This window comes from Clavelina lepadiformis, chromosome 9 (assembly GCF_947623445.1).
Source record: "Clavelina lepadiformis chromosome 9, kaClaLepa1.1, whole genome shotgun sequence".
In the NCBI taxonomy this organism is placed as follows: Eukaryota; Metazoa; Chordata; class Ascidiacea; order Aplousobranchia; family Clavelinidae; genus Clavelina; species Clavelina lepadiformis.
The window spans coordinates 3145380-3162336 of NC_135248.1; the positions used below are offsets into that span (position 1 = coordinate 3145380).

Sequence of the window (16957 nt, forward strand, 5' to 3'; positions counted from 1 at the left end):
GAAAGAATTAAATAACTATACCAATGAAATAATTGGTGCCAAGACTCGATATTTTCTTTATTTCCAGCCGCCTACTGGGTCACCAACCCCAACAACACGCTAAGACACAACCACGCAGCAGGTGGCACCCACTTTGGCTTCTGGTACAGAATGCACGAGCACCCGGACGGACCCTCTTACACCCCAACCGTATGTCAGCAGAAAGTAGAATTGGGTGAATTCAGAAACAACACAGTTCACTCGCAAGGCTGGTTCGGTCTTTGGATATTCCAAACTTATTTTCCGATGAAAGGATCCAGGTAGATATTATGCTGTATATATTAGGATTGCTTGTGGATAACTTAAGTTAGTAAGTCGTACATAAACTTAAGTTAGTGTTGTACTCTTTAATTTTTACTCTTTCTCTTGTTGGAAATCAACGAAACTTACGTCGTGTACCACTGCGTATTTTTCAAAATATAGATTTTAAAGGTCTTGTTTAAATTAAGTTTAACAAGAGATCATTTTGCGCAGCTGTGATTCGACCGAACCATCTCCTGCAAAGTTCGATTCACTGACCACCTGGCACTGTGAAAAAGGGGCTGAATGGGTCAACTGTGGGGCGATTCAGTTCAATAATTTCGTGATGGTCAACAACGAGGACACCGGCATCGACATCAAACTCATCTCGGGCACAGCGTGGGGAGATGCAAAAATTACCAACGTCACTATTGTGGGGCATTCCTCTCAATCGGATGCCTCTCACACCAGAGTTGGCATTGTGAGTATTTTCGTACGTGCTACCTTTCGAATATTGTATTAATTGCTTACTCTTCTTGTTCCCATTTATGCTGTGTTTAATTGCCTACACACCGATAAGTATGAAAGCACAAAGCAAGGGGAAATAGTTTGTGAAAAACATTTTTTTTGCGTCATATTCGTTCCTCGCACTTGTCTGTTCGTCATTTCAGACTCTTCCGTTAGCTCCTGGATTTTTCGTTGATGGTGCCAAGTTCATCAACTTTGATACTGGAGGAGTGGCGTTGATAGGAACAACGATTCAAGGAACATGCTCTGTTTTCTGTGGTGGTTTTTACTACTGGTTTGCTCGTAAGTAATTGCATGGAAACATTTCACTTCTAGGTTTGGAAAAAAGTTGAAAGTTTTAGAAATGTTTAGAATCTTACTTCCATGTCGCAATGTTGTCACACTAACAATGACACCAAAAAGAAACCCAAATTGATTTAGTTTTGTTTGAAGTTTGTGAACAAATAAAACCCAAGTTAAAAGTTCATCAAACAACAATTAATAACTGCAAATAATTTCTCTTATTCGATCAGGCATCGAATATGACTCGGTAACTAAAAGGATACACTGGCGATGGCCACACGAAGGTGTTTTGGTTGATAGAGATGGTTCCTTGACCGCTGATGCATCTGGTGCATCTGGTACAGCTGGTACCACCGTCGTTCCTTACACAGGGCTGGTCAACACGGATGATTGCCCGGTAAGTTTCTGAAAATGTTACGTTTTAAACTTGAATGTTGACTTGTGGAACTGATATCTCAACAATCGTTTTGCTTTGGCTTAACTGTCTGTAGGGATGTGGTAAATTTTGCTACGTTACGTGTTGTTTGAGGTGGAATACTTCGTCGTCAATATGAGCTTCCACCAATTAGTATTAGTTTTAATGTCAGGTTTTTATATTATGGCATAATAACTAACATGACGCAATTATAATGACAATAATAATTATCGTTGTGGGCCACTTTTCACTAAAACTCGTTACCATAGGGAAGAACTTTTGAAAACCTGCATGAAATGTTTCAGAAGTAACAGAAATTTTTCTACGTTTATTTAAACATAATAAGGTTTGGTCGGATGACCTATACTCGAGTGGCGTACAAGCTGCAATCTGTAAAAACGGAAACAGATTTCATCGATTCGCGCTAAACAACGCACTTCCATCTTCACTCGACGGCAAAGACATGGTTTTCGTTAATAGCCACGGAAACGCAACCAGCAGTTTTCTAAAGAAACGATTAACCCATAAACCAGGTTAGTCGGTTTTGTTTTAGTCATATAATGTCATTGTTAACGGCTTTAAAAGATTTTTTTACATGTATTGCACCAACTTTCATTGATGTAATTGTTGACTGTGTTACTTATGTAGTTAAAGGTGTTGTCGCAACAATGCTAAACGTCATAAACATATTTTTAAACCTTATATGTTGATTTTATAATTTAATAACCTTTGCTCATCAGTTTTGTGAATATGTGTCCAAGTGCGGTTGCTTTTGCATTTCCGCCCTAACACGACTTTTTGTACTCATCATATCAACACTATCGGTGCTTTGTTCAAATTTCCTTCTCATTTTGTTCTTATTTTCATTCATAATTATTTATTCGTAGGTTGGATGGCACTTCTTCCAAACAGGGACGAAATCTTTGTTTACTTCGAAAACGGCGATCAATTCACCAACATCACTTACAATGCAAAGTTGTACGACTTCCAACAGGACGATTACGTCATCTTGAAGCATAACTTGACGCAGACTCCGGACGTGTAAGTGTTTACTTTCAGGGGAAAGAATAATTTAATTTGTAAACGGGACATTTTTACTCTCACAACAATTTCGTTGGTTCTCTGAGAGTTTCTCTGCTTGGAATGTGCATTTTTTTGATGTTTTGACGTTTTTAAACAATGTTTTGTATTTCTTGCTTCAGTCGTATATTAGGTCATGTAAAAATGTACGTTTTGAACTGTAACGTTAATGGGATAGGCCTAAGTTTATTTGTAAATAACCTTTTCTCAGAATTCAAATCAACGGACAAGGAAACACATCAGTTGGTGATACGTCAGAATTGACTGCCACGAGCTCGAACTTGGACTGGCATTTCGACGAAGATAACAAAGAGCTGAGCATAATGGTTTCAGGAAGAACGGAAAGTCCATCAAGAAAGCGAAGAGCTACATTGGGCGTTGTTCAAGACGATTACAAACATATTTCGGTGTCACCAACGATCTACAGGTATAGAAAGGAGCAATATGCAGTACATACAGTACAGCACATATACAGTAAAACACTTGCCAGCTGCATTTGCGTAAACCAAACCGTTAATCGCTCAAGATAACATTTGCCACAATTTTGCTATGATATGATCCAGCAAAATAACTCACAGACTCAGGCACCTATGAAGATAACGTATTTGCAATTTATGATTATGGTATCAAAATATTTAACGTCGTTGTAAATGAACTGCAATTATTCCAACATTCATAACCAAGACGCAAGAGCTAAGTACAATCTGCTTTACTTAAGGTGCTTTTATGAGAAATGTGTTGAGCCACTTAGCCCCGAGCAGGTTCCTCCTGAAAGGGAAAGACCAGAATATTATTCTCGTTTGTCCAACCTCTCAAACCCTTGTGCCACATGGTCTGATGACGTAAGTGGCATTAACAGATGTCGCTAGTATTTATGCTTAGCCGAGTTTTCAAATTATGATCAATTTGCGTTAGTTTGTTATTTCTGAGACAACTCGCAAAGCAAGTTCCAAGGTTACATTTCAAAATTTGCTCTTTATTTTTTTCAGAACCGGATCTTGACGATAAATCACACAACTACCGATGGTGAATCGTGCTGGGTGGTTGCAGATGTGTCCTCGATAAATGTCGACTCCATAATCATTGAAGGTGTTCTTGAATTTGATCGAGACACCAACGTCTCTGCAATAACTATTCTTGTTCTGGTAAGAAATTTCTATTGTAACCTCCTTTTTCTTAAATAATTCTTTTTTATTTTTGTATGTCGTACAAGTAAATGCTAATTAAAAACCTGATAGTAATGTGACTTGTGTAAAAAATAAAACTATCTTTTTTACACACGAGCCACTGATAAAAACCCAGATCGTATTGGTACAGTAGATATTTGTTGGTATATATCAATTTGTTTCTGGTCGACTGTTGACGGCGTCACTACAACCTGACTCGCTTTGGCCAGTTAGCCTCCAAGCTGTCGGTCGGTTAATTGATGATTGTAATTAATCGATTAATTTTTATAATTTCTCCATCAGAGAGGCCGAATAATTGCCGGGGTGACGGAGACCGAACCTTTCGCACATAAATTACAAATCGAATTGCGAGGGAACCACGATACAGAGAGAGTGGCTCTTCCAGGTCGCCAGCACTTATTATTTTCGAATTTTTATATTTTCCGTTCCCACTAGTTCAACTGACAACATATACAGCGTGACAATTTTAGCCATTCATTTCGCTTCTTTTTCTTCCATAAAAGGCATCAATCTGGGATCAAAAGCAATCGGTTGCTTCGGAGGATGCGACTTTCACGGGAAGAAGCGCTCGCCTTCCTGGACCCGTCTTGCTCAAACTGTTACTGCAGGAACTAACCAAATCATTGTACAAGACGTGGTAGACTGGGTCGCTGGTGAAGAGATTGTTATTACAACAACTGGATACGAGTGAGTTGAAATTAGATTGAGGCAGCATGTGCCGGTTAAATGCGCTTGATTTACTCAAGCAAGGTGAAATGGAACTGAACGATTCGTATCTTTAGGCTTTGAAATGAATCCTAAATACTGGTTATGCTTAGGTCTATTGTGATTTTCTCTTTAATAATATTGTTTTGTATTTTCCGTTTTTTGTTAAAATGACGATTTTATTAAAATCGTCTAGAAAATATCAAGTTTTGCATAGTTCAAGTTGAAGAAAATTTACAATTTCAGTTCTCAAGAGACCGAAAAGCACGTGATAGCTGCAGTTGCTGACGATAGACGTACAATAACCCTTCGGGACACACTCACCCACAGACATATGGGGGAAACCTACACGGTTGGACAACATAGCTACGACATGAAAGCTGAGGTCGGCTTGCTAACTAGAAGCATCAAAATCATAGGTTCGTTATGTGTTAACGTAGACTGCTTTTTGTCTGTTGTCTGCTTGTTAGTTTTGTTTACTTGCAAAAACGCCAAGCTGAGTACTGTACTGATACTTTTTATGTTTATTTCACCTTTTGTGTTTACTTTGAAGAGCTAACCTGTTTGTTTATTATAATTACAGCTATCAGTAACTGCTGGTAATTTTCGTGATAGCACACTCATTAATTATTGATTATAAAATACTTTGAGGAAATTCAATGAACTAATGCACCCTTTGGTCTTATCCATTTCTCATTTCATTTTATTCATTTCATTTAAAAAAATCTTGTATCAAATGGTGACCCCGATTTGAATTTTGTTCAGGGCAATTGTACGACGACATTGACAAAGAGGCGTACGGTGCGAGGGTACTGGTTGGTTCGGTCAGAGCCAAAGACGTAAATAACGAAGACGTCCAAGCTTCTGGTAGGTTGTTTGGAACATTTTGTGTTCTAAAAAATAATTTGCAACTTTTTAATTCTTTGGTATATCCTCAGTAGGCGACGTCATTATTTGATGGACTCCAAAAATTAGTCGTTTGGAATTACAAGGCCACGTGTGAATATTATTCGCTTGTTTTTGGATAACAATATTTTGGGCGATTAGGCTTATGTCCGTCTTTCTTAATATGGAAAATCTGCTTTTAATTTTTAGAATATTTGTTTTTCATTTTTTATTCATTTTAATTGTATATTTATCTGTTTTTAATTATAATAAATAGTACGAGGTTTAAGAGTTTAAAGTAGTTCCAACTAACAGTACAAGTATATCTGGTTGAATATTATTTTCAATTTATTAAATTTAGACGTAAAAATTGCTGTATAGTTGAAACTGTATTATTCAGTTATTTGTCACTTATTAAACGTGACCTATACAAAAAGAACCTCGCTTACGTATAATCAACAGAAATGATGAAAGTTTATTTATTTTTTTGAATCTTTCCAGAAAGGGGAAACAGACTTCTTTGATGTACAGTATAATAAATAATTAGTATTATTATTAACTATTGCTATAATTAATTCAGTTACAAAAAATATATTTTTACAAAAATTGCACAGTGCCATTAATGCGTAATACTAAATGCGAATGTATTCATTTTTTCAAAACCAGGCTTCGCCCGGTTCAGCAACGTGGAGTTTTACCGGACCGGTCAGGAGGGTTGGACCGACCCGTGGGACCCGAGATTTTCCCTTGCCTGGGTAGGAACGGGGGCCGCGGTACCCGCTAGGCCCGCTTTTGTAAAAAATTGTGCTTTCCACGATGGCTACTCAACTGCCATTGGAACCTTTGGTGCTGATGATGTTAACATTACCGGCAACGTCGTTCATAGAACAATATTCGACGGTAAACTTAGTTATGTATGACCCTGGTAAAATTTGATGTTTGTGTAAAATTATGCCAGTGTAGACATACCTACTTTGTACGAAATGACGTCACTGACATTAAGGTTTTGCGTCCTGTGATAAAGTTTTATAAATTTCGATTTTGTATGACAGCTCTATGTGTTTGTACTTTAGCAATTTTATGACTTAAAATACCTGAAAATGAATGAAATATTTAACAAACAGAAAGCACGCTTAATATTTTTGTAAGAGTAAAAAACGTTTTCAAAAAAACTGATCAGGTTAATTTTTTTCGGAATTACTTTAATCAAAGGCCACCAAATGAATTAACCAAAATATTTCTCCGTTTATTTTTTCGTTTGATTTAATTAAGTTTTTTTGAAAAATTTCTGGCAGGAATTCGACTCACAGGCGCAGGCCACCAACTCGTGAATAACCTCGTAACCGTCACCTTGTTTAGAGGAACCTGGGGCGACAGAATGGAGTGGAACAACTTTGTGGTAAAATTAACAACCAGTGATATGGCTGATGATTTAACCACCATCAAGTGCAATCAACCATAGAAAATATTGCGTAATAGAAGGAAAGAGAAACTAATAAAATTGTTTTCCAGGACTGGCATGCAAGCTTCGAAGTAGCAGAAGCAAGCAGCCTGATAATGAAAGGCAACGTTGCTGCCGGCAGTGAGAGAAGAGGTTTCCACATCGACGGTGAAGCTTGCGACGCACCGGAAGATGACAATGCATGGACAGGTATGTTGGATGTTTCATTTTACCGCGGAAATTTGCAACTTTTTAATGGTTTATTTCTTGGTTTAATAAATACTTGGCATATTGTGGTGCCGTTTTAGCCTTCGCTTAACTGCTGTACATTGGTGGTAGACTATTTATGTAAAAAGAAGAGAATATGACAAACAAGACCTTATTTTAGTCTCATTTTAAGTTGACATTTAAGTCCACTTTTTTACAGGTAATGTGGCCCATGGATGTCTACACGGTATACAGATCTTCACAGCGGACGGTGTTGGAAGTTGTTCAATGATCCGAAACTTCGTCGTTTACAAATCGTGGGACTACGGTATATATCACCAGACTCAAGTCAGCGTTCATATCAACAACACAGTCATAGCCGATTCATTTGTGAGTATGCCATCTTTACTCAGACGCAAAAAAGATTTTATGTAGCCTTTAGCTTCGTATTGGACCGTGTATGAGTTAGGGAGTTTTTTCCTAATGGCATGTCAGAGTGGAACGTTTAAAAGTACACCCACATGCACCAGCCACAAAAACTGTCTCCTTCGGTCGTTTTTAGACTATTTCTCTTCATCTTCGATACTTTTTTCTCGCTTTTTGATAATACCATGTTAACTATACTCACAGTATATTTTTATTATAATGTAGGTTGGATACCTCCCTTACATATTTGCACCTGCTGCTCTTTCGCACGAACAGGCAGACAAATTCGCGCGCATGGAAAACGTTTTGTGCGTTGGACGTAGCCAGCATTTTGATCCTGACCTCGATAAAATGGATGAGCAAACCGATAAAAATCTTCGAGTCCGAAACTACGGGTAAGGAGCAGGCTCGGATAGCAATTACATGGCGGTCTCTGTAGTCATTTACAGACACCGCCATGAAAAATTTTACTCTTAAAATTTTTTCAACTCAACGAGTTTCCCGTATTTATGTGGATGATAACTATTTTCTTCAGACCAACCAGACAAGCACCTAGGAACATTTACAATGGCAAGACTTGTGTCATGTTGCCAATGTTTCAGAGTGGCCCAAACGGCGCTCCTTTCAAAGCTTTCAACTTGAACAAGAATTATCCATCGGTTCGCGGCCTACTCGATATTGATGGTAAGAAACATTGAAAAAGTAAGAAAGCAGGAAAATATTCCCTTCGGAAGGCGTTTATGTTTGGTATTTTTGGTGTTTGGGGTGAATGGGGTTCAGTTTTCGTGACGTAAACTATAGAGCTTGCTCAATCGTTTTAATTTTATTTAATCGTTTCTAGTTAATGATAAAGTTGTGAGAGATCCGACCTGACATGTTGCAATAGGTTTCTATTTAAAAAGCAATATTTTTAAATACATGATATTCAAAGACGGTAGTTATCATAATTTTATGAAATTTTTCCAATTGAACCTTCTTACTCTCGTAGAAGTAATACGAGCATCTGATTACATTTTTCTCTTTCCAAAATGATTTTCTGCGACAATATTTTTTCCTTGTATATATGCATTATTTTTTGTTTTATTTTTAAGAACATTTTAATTTGTCATAGTTTTGTATTATTTAATTTTAAAATGAAATCTAAATATACACATAAATGTATATATTGAAGGTCACCTACCAAAATTATATAAATAGGACATACAATAACAAATCGATCACATTTTACCGAGTTTCACTGAATATTATAGAGTATAGACGTTTGTATTGACAAGCCTAACGAATTGGTTACCGTTATGCGGTCAATGTCAACACCAAGTAACTTTTATTCGTTTTCTCAGATTTTAAATTCGATCTAGGACACGTAATATTGTATGCATATCGTGCTAGTATAAGTGCTATGCTAACATGCTATACACCTACTGGTATATTTTCTAGATATCTTTTATTATTCTGTTTTGTTAAGTTCGATTTTCTTAAACGTCCGCTTTATTTTATGTAACAAGGTCTCCACGCTCAAAATTACAACTTGAACTCGGACGGAACACGTGACCTGATCTTCTTTACCAATCCTAGCAACGAAGACATTTTCCACCCAACCTACCTGAGAAATATTGTTCTTAGTAACGTCGATGAAGACAGCAAAGTTTATTACGCAAGACCTAGTATCGGGTAAACTTTTGTTTGCTGAACTTTGAACTTTTATCCGGGATATATTATCATTTTGCATTTAAAAATGAATTGTTGTAATGATGTAAAAATAAACAAAGATTAGTAAACTAACGTTTATGTTTGAAGTTAATGACTTATTTACTTATTTTAGTTACTTATGTTATTAGTTTTAAAGCATCCGAATTACCTTTCCTATCGTTGTGAGTGTTGATAAATTACTTATTCCAAGGACGTAGCTATTTTTGTTATTAACTGAACTCAACGACTCAGGAAAATTAATCCGTCCGACTGCGTTGACATGGAATGCGACGGAATGAAGAATGCTTTAATAAAAGATTTCGATGGAGGATTTATTGGCGGCACTGGCGGTTCTGTCATCCCTCAGGTACTCAAATGCGTTCTACTCATAAAGTTACGTATCTCGCTTTGAGTGGCCTTATCCATGCTTAAGTATAAATCTCAACTCAGGCTGAGTATGGATGGGATGTTGATCCAGTTCGCGGTTTAGGGGATTACCGTATTCCGAAGGCGATGCTCACAACTACAAGCGGTGATAGAATTCCAGTCAATAATATTATTGGAGGAAGAGGTGCAGTACAATTGTTATTAAAGTTTGTGCTGCATTTAGTTTCGACGATGACTGATTGTTCCATTGTAATGTGAATTTATTTTCAAATCAACAAGCCCATAAACATGTGATGATTTTTAACTGAACTTTGGCTGCCAACATGGCGATCCCATAGCATTCGTAAATGCCACAATGATGTTAACTTGTGTCATATAGCAACATGTCGTTTTAGGCATTTTCCGTGATCCTGCTGAATGCACTTTGAACCTCAACTGGCAGGCGTATAGATGCCCCAGGGAAAGATTTGACCATCGCATGCTGGTGATAGAGAGCTTAGATCCCGACACCGAAACTAGAAGATTATCGCCGCTGGCTTTGCTTAGCGAGAGATACATTGATCTCTTCAATGGTATTCAAATGTCATTGTTGTTGTACAATACACTTACAAGACTGCTGTGTAAACCAGAGTATTTATTCATTTGCAATTTTGACATTTTGTCGTTTTTTTTCTTGCCTTTGTCAATTTCGACTAAATCACGCTCCTCTTGAATACCCTTCATTGTTCAGGACCCCAAGACCACGGCTGGTGTTTCGGTTACACCTGCCAGAAGCGGATTTCGACTTTCTACACAATCGTCGCCACCGGGCATCATTATGACGTTTACTTCACTGGTTATGCGCCGAAAAACTTGAGACTGACCCTGTTGAACGTTGACGATGACATCACACTGCGAGTTGCTATCTGGTGTGTTTCCACTTTTGGTTAATTATGTTAATAATAATTATGATTACGAGTTTTTGTTTCTTGTTAGGAGATAAATCCTGGTAACGTGCGTCTTGCGCGCAGTATTACTACAATACAAGTTTATTATGTTGATATATTTTATATGAAACGGTACAAGCCTTCCTATATTTAATTGCAAAAGGGTTTGTTTGTGCTTAATTGTTTTTGGTCATTAACTGTCACAGCATATTATAAGTTTCTTTACTTGTTTTATTAAGTTTGATGTTAAATAACAAGCTATTTGATATATTGCAATAGATATCTGCTATATTGAAAACTGTAAATAAAAGACTGATCCATCTAAAGAAACATTTTAAACCGCGCTGTGGCGTTTTAATTCTATCAAACATTTATTAAAAAAAATTCTGTTTTCATGTTGTTTGTTATAATCACTACTTACCCTCCAGGTACGCACGACCTGAAAAGTTAGAAGTGTTTAGATACAATAGTGACGATTCTATCACGCCTGAAAATTATGACTATGACGTGGATAACGACAAGTGGATTTACAAGAGACCGGAGACCGATGGGCAATACAGACCAGCGATTAATTCGAGTGAGTTATATACATTGCTGTAGAAATAATATAGTAGCATTTGTTAAATTTTGGTTTTCTCTGCAACAGGGATCCATGGCGCCAACTTCATGGACTTAAAACAGGACTTGCTGTATGTGACGTTGCGAGGAGGCGAACCAATCGACATTAAAACCGCTCCTGCTGTTATTTTAGCTTTCGGTTTTCCCGCCATCTCCATCGATGAATTCTTTGGAGAGAATTTGATTTCCAACCTTGCTATGTAAGTAGCTGGCGAAGTTTGTTATTTATACCAGTATGAGGACATTGTTTATCAAATTTGTGTTTAATAAATAACATGATAATAATAAATAAACATAACATAAACAACATAAATAAAAAATACATATTTGCTATACAGGCTTTATACTAATAGTAACGTCTTTAGTTTACAAATAACATTATGTAATAGCTACCATTTTCTTATGAAACCATGTTTATTGTATTTTAGTGTACAGTATGTTGTTAATGACAAATTTAGACAATTATAGTAATAGAATTATTATTAAATCATTTTACGTACCGCTTTTTATTACTAGTCCGGTCTTTTGACATGATTGTGGTTATAAAGTAATACAAAAGGGCCTTAAAATGTTCATTATTCTTTAATGTTAAACACGCAGTTTGTCCATTTTTAAATGAAATACTTGTTACATAACAATGTATAAAATATTTTGACTTGAAAGCTTTTTTGATTAAGTTTAAAAATATTTCAACACGTTTTGAAGCTACCTGGGAGTGCCCGATGACAAAATCCGCATCGTTGACGTTGTAGAAGAAACGAGCTCAAGAAAACGTAGAAGCACAACGTAAGTCCACATGAACATGGTCTAGATTTTAGAATCTAGAACAACGTAGAAAAATTCCTTGTTTATAATATTTGATGCAGTTCCTTTCATGCAGTATTTTTTTTCCATACAGCGGTGGAACAGTGACGTATATGATACAGTTCAGTGACGAAATAAGCAACTCGTCTGTGAGTGGGAGCGACACATTGGCGGCCGAAGTCTTGAACAACAAAACAGATGCGGTGAGTGTTGGTTACAGCAAATTAGTTCAAATTTAGTTAATATAATTAATCTATCAACCACTAGTTAATAATCAATAAAATACAAGAAAAAACCTGTCATTTCACGGGTCTTTAACGATTTCTTGCTTAAGTACTGTAATTAAGTTTGTTCGAATTTACACATTAATCTTTGTTTGATTTAACTCATAAATTTTCAACCAACACCAGTTACTCTTGGATTATCAAACTGGACACTTGTGGGAGCTATTAAACGTCACTGAGGGATCGTCTCTTTCCACCAGTGTTGCATCAACATCCAATACGTCAGGTGAGAATTTACAAGTATTTAATTTTAGTTTTATGTTTAGGTTTTGTTAAAACAGGTTGGACAGGTTGAAACATTTGTGTAGTGTGTAATTCGTGTAATGTAACGTGTAATTCGTGTAATTTTTACGTTAAACATAATGCCATTTTTGTTTTTGCCAATTTTTTTCAGTTATTTTGAGTAATGCTAAAATTTAAGTTTTTAAACGTGTGTTAAATTTACTGCAGTTTAGTTGTTATACTTTATTCTATTTGTTAATTTAAATGGCTTTTAATTTGGTTAATAAAAATTTAATTATAATTAAAAACAGAAGTGATCGTTTGAATGAAAACCAAATAACAAATAGGGAAAAAGCAATCATTGGATCATTGGATCAATACTACAAAAATTAAAACTTTAGCTTATAAAATCGTTTTTTTTTCCAACTTTATTCTTTGTCCATATTAGGAGATGCTGGAAACGAAACTTTAGTCCAACATTCCATTCCCACTCAGCTTGTTGTGTCGTCACTTCCGTCCAGCGCGGAAGAATATGTCGTCTTTGATCCACAACCGATGGTTTCCATACTAGATGCTGACGTAATACTTTGTTATTAGGAGTTTGAGTTAGAGTTAAGAAACTACCAATGCTAAAACATGAAATAACAACTGTGGTAATCAGCAGCAACATAGTTATAATGCTTGATTTTACGATAGTGAAATAAACTAACTAACTAAATAACTAAATAAACTAACCTGGTTTTGCAGAACCAAGTGGTTTCAACGCTCGGTGGTAACTGGATGGTGACTGTTTCACTTAACACGTCAGCTACCAACGCAGTTAATGAAGCTACTTTGATGGGCAATACTACTGTCGAAGTGTCCAATGTAAGTCATCATAGAAATAGGCAGATAAACGCTCATTACTCTAGTCTAGTACAAGTCGAAACAATTTCATGATGGTTGTGATTAATTAATTGTATGGATTTCATTTTTGAGTTTTATTTTTTTTATGAAGCTTTCCAAGAATTTTAATGCAACCGGAAAATTATTGCATAATTAATTATGATAACCATCACGTATCATAATGATCTAAAAATTACTGGTTAATGTTGTCCATTAGAACTTAAACCTATTCACCAAATAACTGTGCATCACCAGGGATACGCCAGCTTCACTGATCTTAGAATCACTCATTCCGGTACCGGGTACATTCTAATATTTTCGGTAAGTTGAATAACTTTACTGTTTAAAAAACTGATCCTTTGAAAAGCTATCTTTTATTCTCTAAATGACCATCTGTTTACTGTTTAACTGTTAGCTTTTTATATTTATTTATTTATTATTCATTGTTCTTATTTCTACTATTAAACTGTCATTACTTATTATATGTAAAACGTAATTAATTAATTTAATAATGTTTTGAAGATAAGTGCGCCAAGTGGCATCAGTTTGACAACCACGGACCCAACAATTGACATCAGCCTTAGAACTGTGAACATTGGCCTGCCCAGCGGTGTTGAAGGGTACATAGAGCACAACAACCCTGTAGACATCACCCTCGAACTTCAGGACGTTAACGGCGTCCCCCTGGAAAAAATTGGATACAAGGTAATGAAGTCGAATGTAGGAGCCGTTTCGGTGGGCTTGCTAAATTTACTAAATAGTGTTGGAGTAAAAGTTAAGGAACTTGTAATCCACCAGCAAAATTGCTACAGGTCAATACAAAAAGAATCAGGTAAAAACATTTTTCACTAAATTTTGAAGCTTTGACAAGTATTAACCTTTGTCCTACTGCATGGGTACAATTGTAACCTTTCCCATTTTAAATTAAGGCAGTCTTTTTTCTAGAAACCTGAGGGACCTGAGATTTCCTGACATCTCTACATCTTTGTGTTAGATTATGCAGAGTAAATTTCGGCAAAAAATCTTTACACGTTACCGAGATAGAGGATCGAGTTGTTTTTACACCCTTAAGAGGCGGCATGGGTACAATTGTACCCTTACACGTTTTGTATCGAAATGACGCCGGAATACATAACACAAAGACAATTTTTCGAATGTTGAGTGAAACAGATTACAGAAATGATTTATTTGGTACAGAAATATGAAAGAAAACTTAATCGAGGTGGTTTTAGTCCGTTTCACAAGTAATGCACTTTGTTTTTGTTACTGATTGTTCGTCGCAAACAGGCTGAACGCAAACCACGCAGCTTTTCCTGGTCTTTCGTCGTTTTCGTTTCTGGTGTCTGCCACATAGCAATTTCCAACAATCGGTGTAGCTCCATTACTTCCATGGGGTTCTTTGGAGTTAGTTGCTGGAGTTAGTTCGCCTTCTGGCGGTGTCGCAGTGTGCCGTTCTAAAACCATTTCCACTGCAGCTCGAAGGAAACGGTTTCTCATCACCATCCGGTTGGCAGAGCGAGCTTCCCCTGAAGGCATACATTGCTGTTTCGCAAGATCTTTCAGAAACTCTCTCCGTTGGTCCTTTTTCTAGAACTCTTGGTTGTGCTCCCTGTAGATGATAAACGACGCTAAGCCAGTGAAGTCGATCATAAAAACGCCAATGGCCAACGCAATGTCCGTCGTTTACACTTCACTCACCCAGCATTTTGTCCATCGTATCCAACCCACCTTTGGTTTTGACATAAAACTTGATTATCTAGGGTTTGCTTGATTGCGTCGCTTCGACTTCTCCAGTCATGTGCATGGATGATAGAAGAGCACAACCGATTTTTTTTCTTTGGCACATATGAACAGACTCTTGCATCTTGATGGTAGACGAAATTGGTCGAGTAAACAGCCCTTTTCTTGGCAGGCTGCATGTTGCTAGGCAAAAACCTTTTGTTTTTTCTGACTGTTCCAACTAAAGTCATGTCCCATGTGATCATTACATAGCTAGCTGTGCCTGTAAAGAAAGTATCGGTGGTGACATTTCTTCCAGAGCCTTTATACAAACAAGCCAGGTTCGGAACTGCTCGCTCACCAATATTTACTTGTCTGGGACCATCTACTGCAGGGTTTACCAGTATAAATCTGACCATGTAGCGGGTGGGAGTTTGATGCATCATGAGCCCAGAAATCCTTGATGCCATATTTAGCCGGTTTTGATGGTATATAATTATATACTGTGTAAATTTAGTATGTCCTCGATATGGAAACAATTGTTCATCTATGGTGATGCATTCATGTGGTTTGTAGGCTCTCTCCAAATTTTTATTCAGCATGAGCCAAATATATCGTATTGGTGCAGCTTTATCTTTTTACACATGCTCTGCACAGGTATTTTCGTTGTCAAATCTAATAAATCTGAGCATCATCTTGAAGCGATATCGAAACATAGCTGCACGTACAAGAGGCAAAGCATCTACTTTCCACATATCTTCCAGATTATCTTTGTTATTTCTGCGTACACCAGCAACAATAAGGATGCCAATAAATGCTAAAGAATCTATGCTAAATTTCGAATCGGTGAAATGCCATGCAATATCAGCGGAAATTTATGGGAGTTGAGGACAGGGGCATAATGAGCTGTTTTTCTGAGTATAATCGAGGTCACAAAGATAACATATCATATAACGTTGTTCAATGTCTACGTGGCCTAACAACACGTGTGATACTTCTGTAGAGCACAGTATTTAAACATTCGGACCATTAAATACGGCACACCGTACAAAAAGTATAACTAATTTGGGAATTTCAATATAAAATGTATGTGGGTACAATTGTACCCATACAGCCTTTTAGCGGTGTAAAATTATGCAGTAGGACAAAGGTTAAGTAAAATTTGAAAAACATTTCTGAAAAAAATAACGATTATAAGAGTTTTACTGCGGCTTTTGGATTGTTCTGTCGTTTGGAGCAATGTGGAGACTGGCTTGTGTTTCTGAAAGATAATTGCAATATTTACATTTCGTTTGAAAATTGCTAAAGCTTGCCTTAGTCTTATTTATGACTTAGTCCTAGATATCCTTATTGATTGATTGATTTATTATTTGATATTGATCAATTTTCAATAAACTTTACTTCACCAAACGCAATAAAAGTTTGAAAACCAATGTGCAACTAAACTAAGGAGAGAATGTGATCTGAACAGCCACATAATATATTTTTAACGTAAACTTACTGTAAAGGGCCACACTTGGAAAGTTGACATATCTCTTGACGACAGCTCGATTTACGGCACCACTGGAGTTGATGGCACCACCACTTTCACCTTTGACTCGACCACTGGTCGTACGATAACCACCGGCTTAACCCTGACCAATACAATCAGTTATTACCAATACAATCTCCGCTTCCGGGTTTACACGGATCCTGCCCTGTACGACTTCGCTGTGGAAGGTCCTACATTGCAGGTATGGCCGCGTTTGTTTGTTTAGAACGAGATAGCAATAGAGCATTTTCAAATATCATTCTTGAACATTGTATCAATCCATTGTCATAAAATGGTGTCTTAATTGATCGCTTTCATAATTAAAACCTAAACGAATGCTCCTATAAAGTAGCAATTTTTATTTTATCTAGTTTACTTCATCGTCGGATGATCTTCATACGTCGGCAACAAACATCAAAAAATTGAAGTGAGTAGAAAATGCTTATGTTAGTTTCCA

General features: G+C 36.7%; 1 protein-coding gene across 2 annotated transcripts in view; it reads left to right on the top strand.

The window, feature by feature from the left end:
* LOC143470327 (fibrocystin-L-like) overlaps positions 1 to 16957 on the top strand; it is a 42893-nt gene that overhangs the window by 22988 nt on the left and 2948 nt on the right. For both annotated transcript variants that reach the window (XM_076968383.1, XM_076968384.1), the window contains exons 51-85: positions 68 to 299; positions 514 to 760; positions 951 to 1089; positions 1320 to 1486; positions 1851 to 2037; positions 2392 to 2545; positions 2796 to 3011; positions 3303 to 3426; positions 3574 to 3729; positions 4054 to 4156; positions 4275 to 4458; positions 4723 to 4895; positions 5242 to 5343; positions 6028 to 6261; positions 6657 to 6760; positions 6874 to 7012; positions 7230 to 7399; positions 7661 to 7830; positions 7971 to 8119; positions 8941 to 9106; positions 9377 to 9491; positions 9575 to 9695; positions 9907 to 10083; positions 10242 to 10419; positions 10866 to 11014; positions 11084 to 11255; positions 11761 to 11841; positions 11954 to 12062; positions 12270 to 12369; positions 12814 to 12944; positions 13113 to 13232; positions 13506 to 13571; positions 13773 to 13955; positions 16478 to 16702; positions 16872 to 16927. In XM_076968383.1, coding sequence (XP_076824498.1) covers positions 68 to 299; positions 514 to 760; positions 951 to 1089; positions 1320 to 1486; positions 1851 to 2037; positions 2392 to 2545; positions 2796 to 3011; positions 3303 to 3426; positions 3574 to 3729; positions 4054 to 4156; positions 4275 to 4458; positions 4723 to 4895; positions 5242 to 5343; positions 6028 to 6261; positions 6657 to 6760; positions 6874 to 7012; positions 7230 to 7399; positions 7661 to 7830; positions 7971 to 8119; positions 8941 to 9106; positions 9377 to 9491; positions 9575 to 9695; positions 9907 to 10083; positions 10242 to 10419; positions 10866 to 11014; positions 11084 to 11255; positions 11761 to 11841; positions 11954 to 12062; positions 12270 to 12369; positions 12814 to 12944; positions 13113 to 13232; positions 13506 to 13571; positions 13773 to 13955; positions 16478 to 16702; positions 16872 to 16927 — 5299 coding nt within the window. The remainder of the gene's footprint in view (positions 1 to 67; positions 300 to 513; positions 761 to 950; positions 1090 to 1319; positions 1487 to 1850; positions 2038 to 2391; positions 2546 to 2795; positions 3012 to 3302; positions 3427 to 3573; positions 3730 to 4053; positions 4157 to 4274; positions 4459 to 4722; positions 4896 to 5241; positions 5344 to 6027; positions 6262 to 6656; positions 6761 to 6873; positions 7013 to 7229; positions 7400 to 7660; positions 7831 to 7970; positions 8120 to 8940; positions 9107 to 9376; positions 9492 to 9574; positions 9696 to 9906; positions 10084 to 10241; positions 10420 to 10865; positions 11015 to 11083; positions 11256 to 11760; positions 11842 to 11953; positions 12063 to 12269; positions 12370 to 12813; positions 12945 to 13112; positions 13233 to 13505; positions 13572 to 13772; positions 13956 to 16477; positions 16703 to 16871; positions 16928 to 16957) is intronic.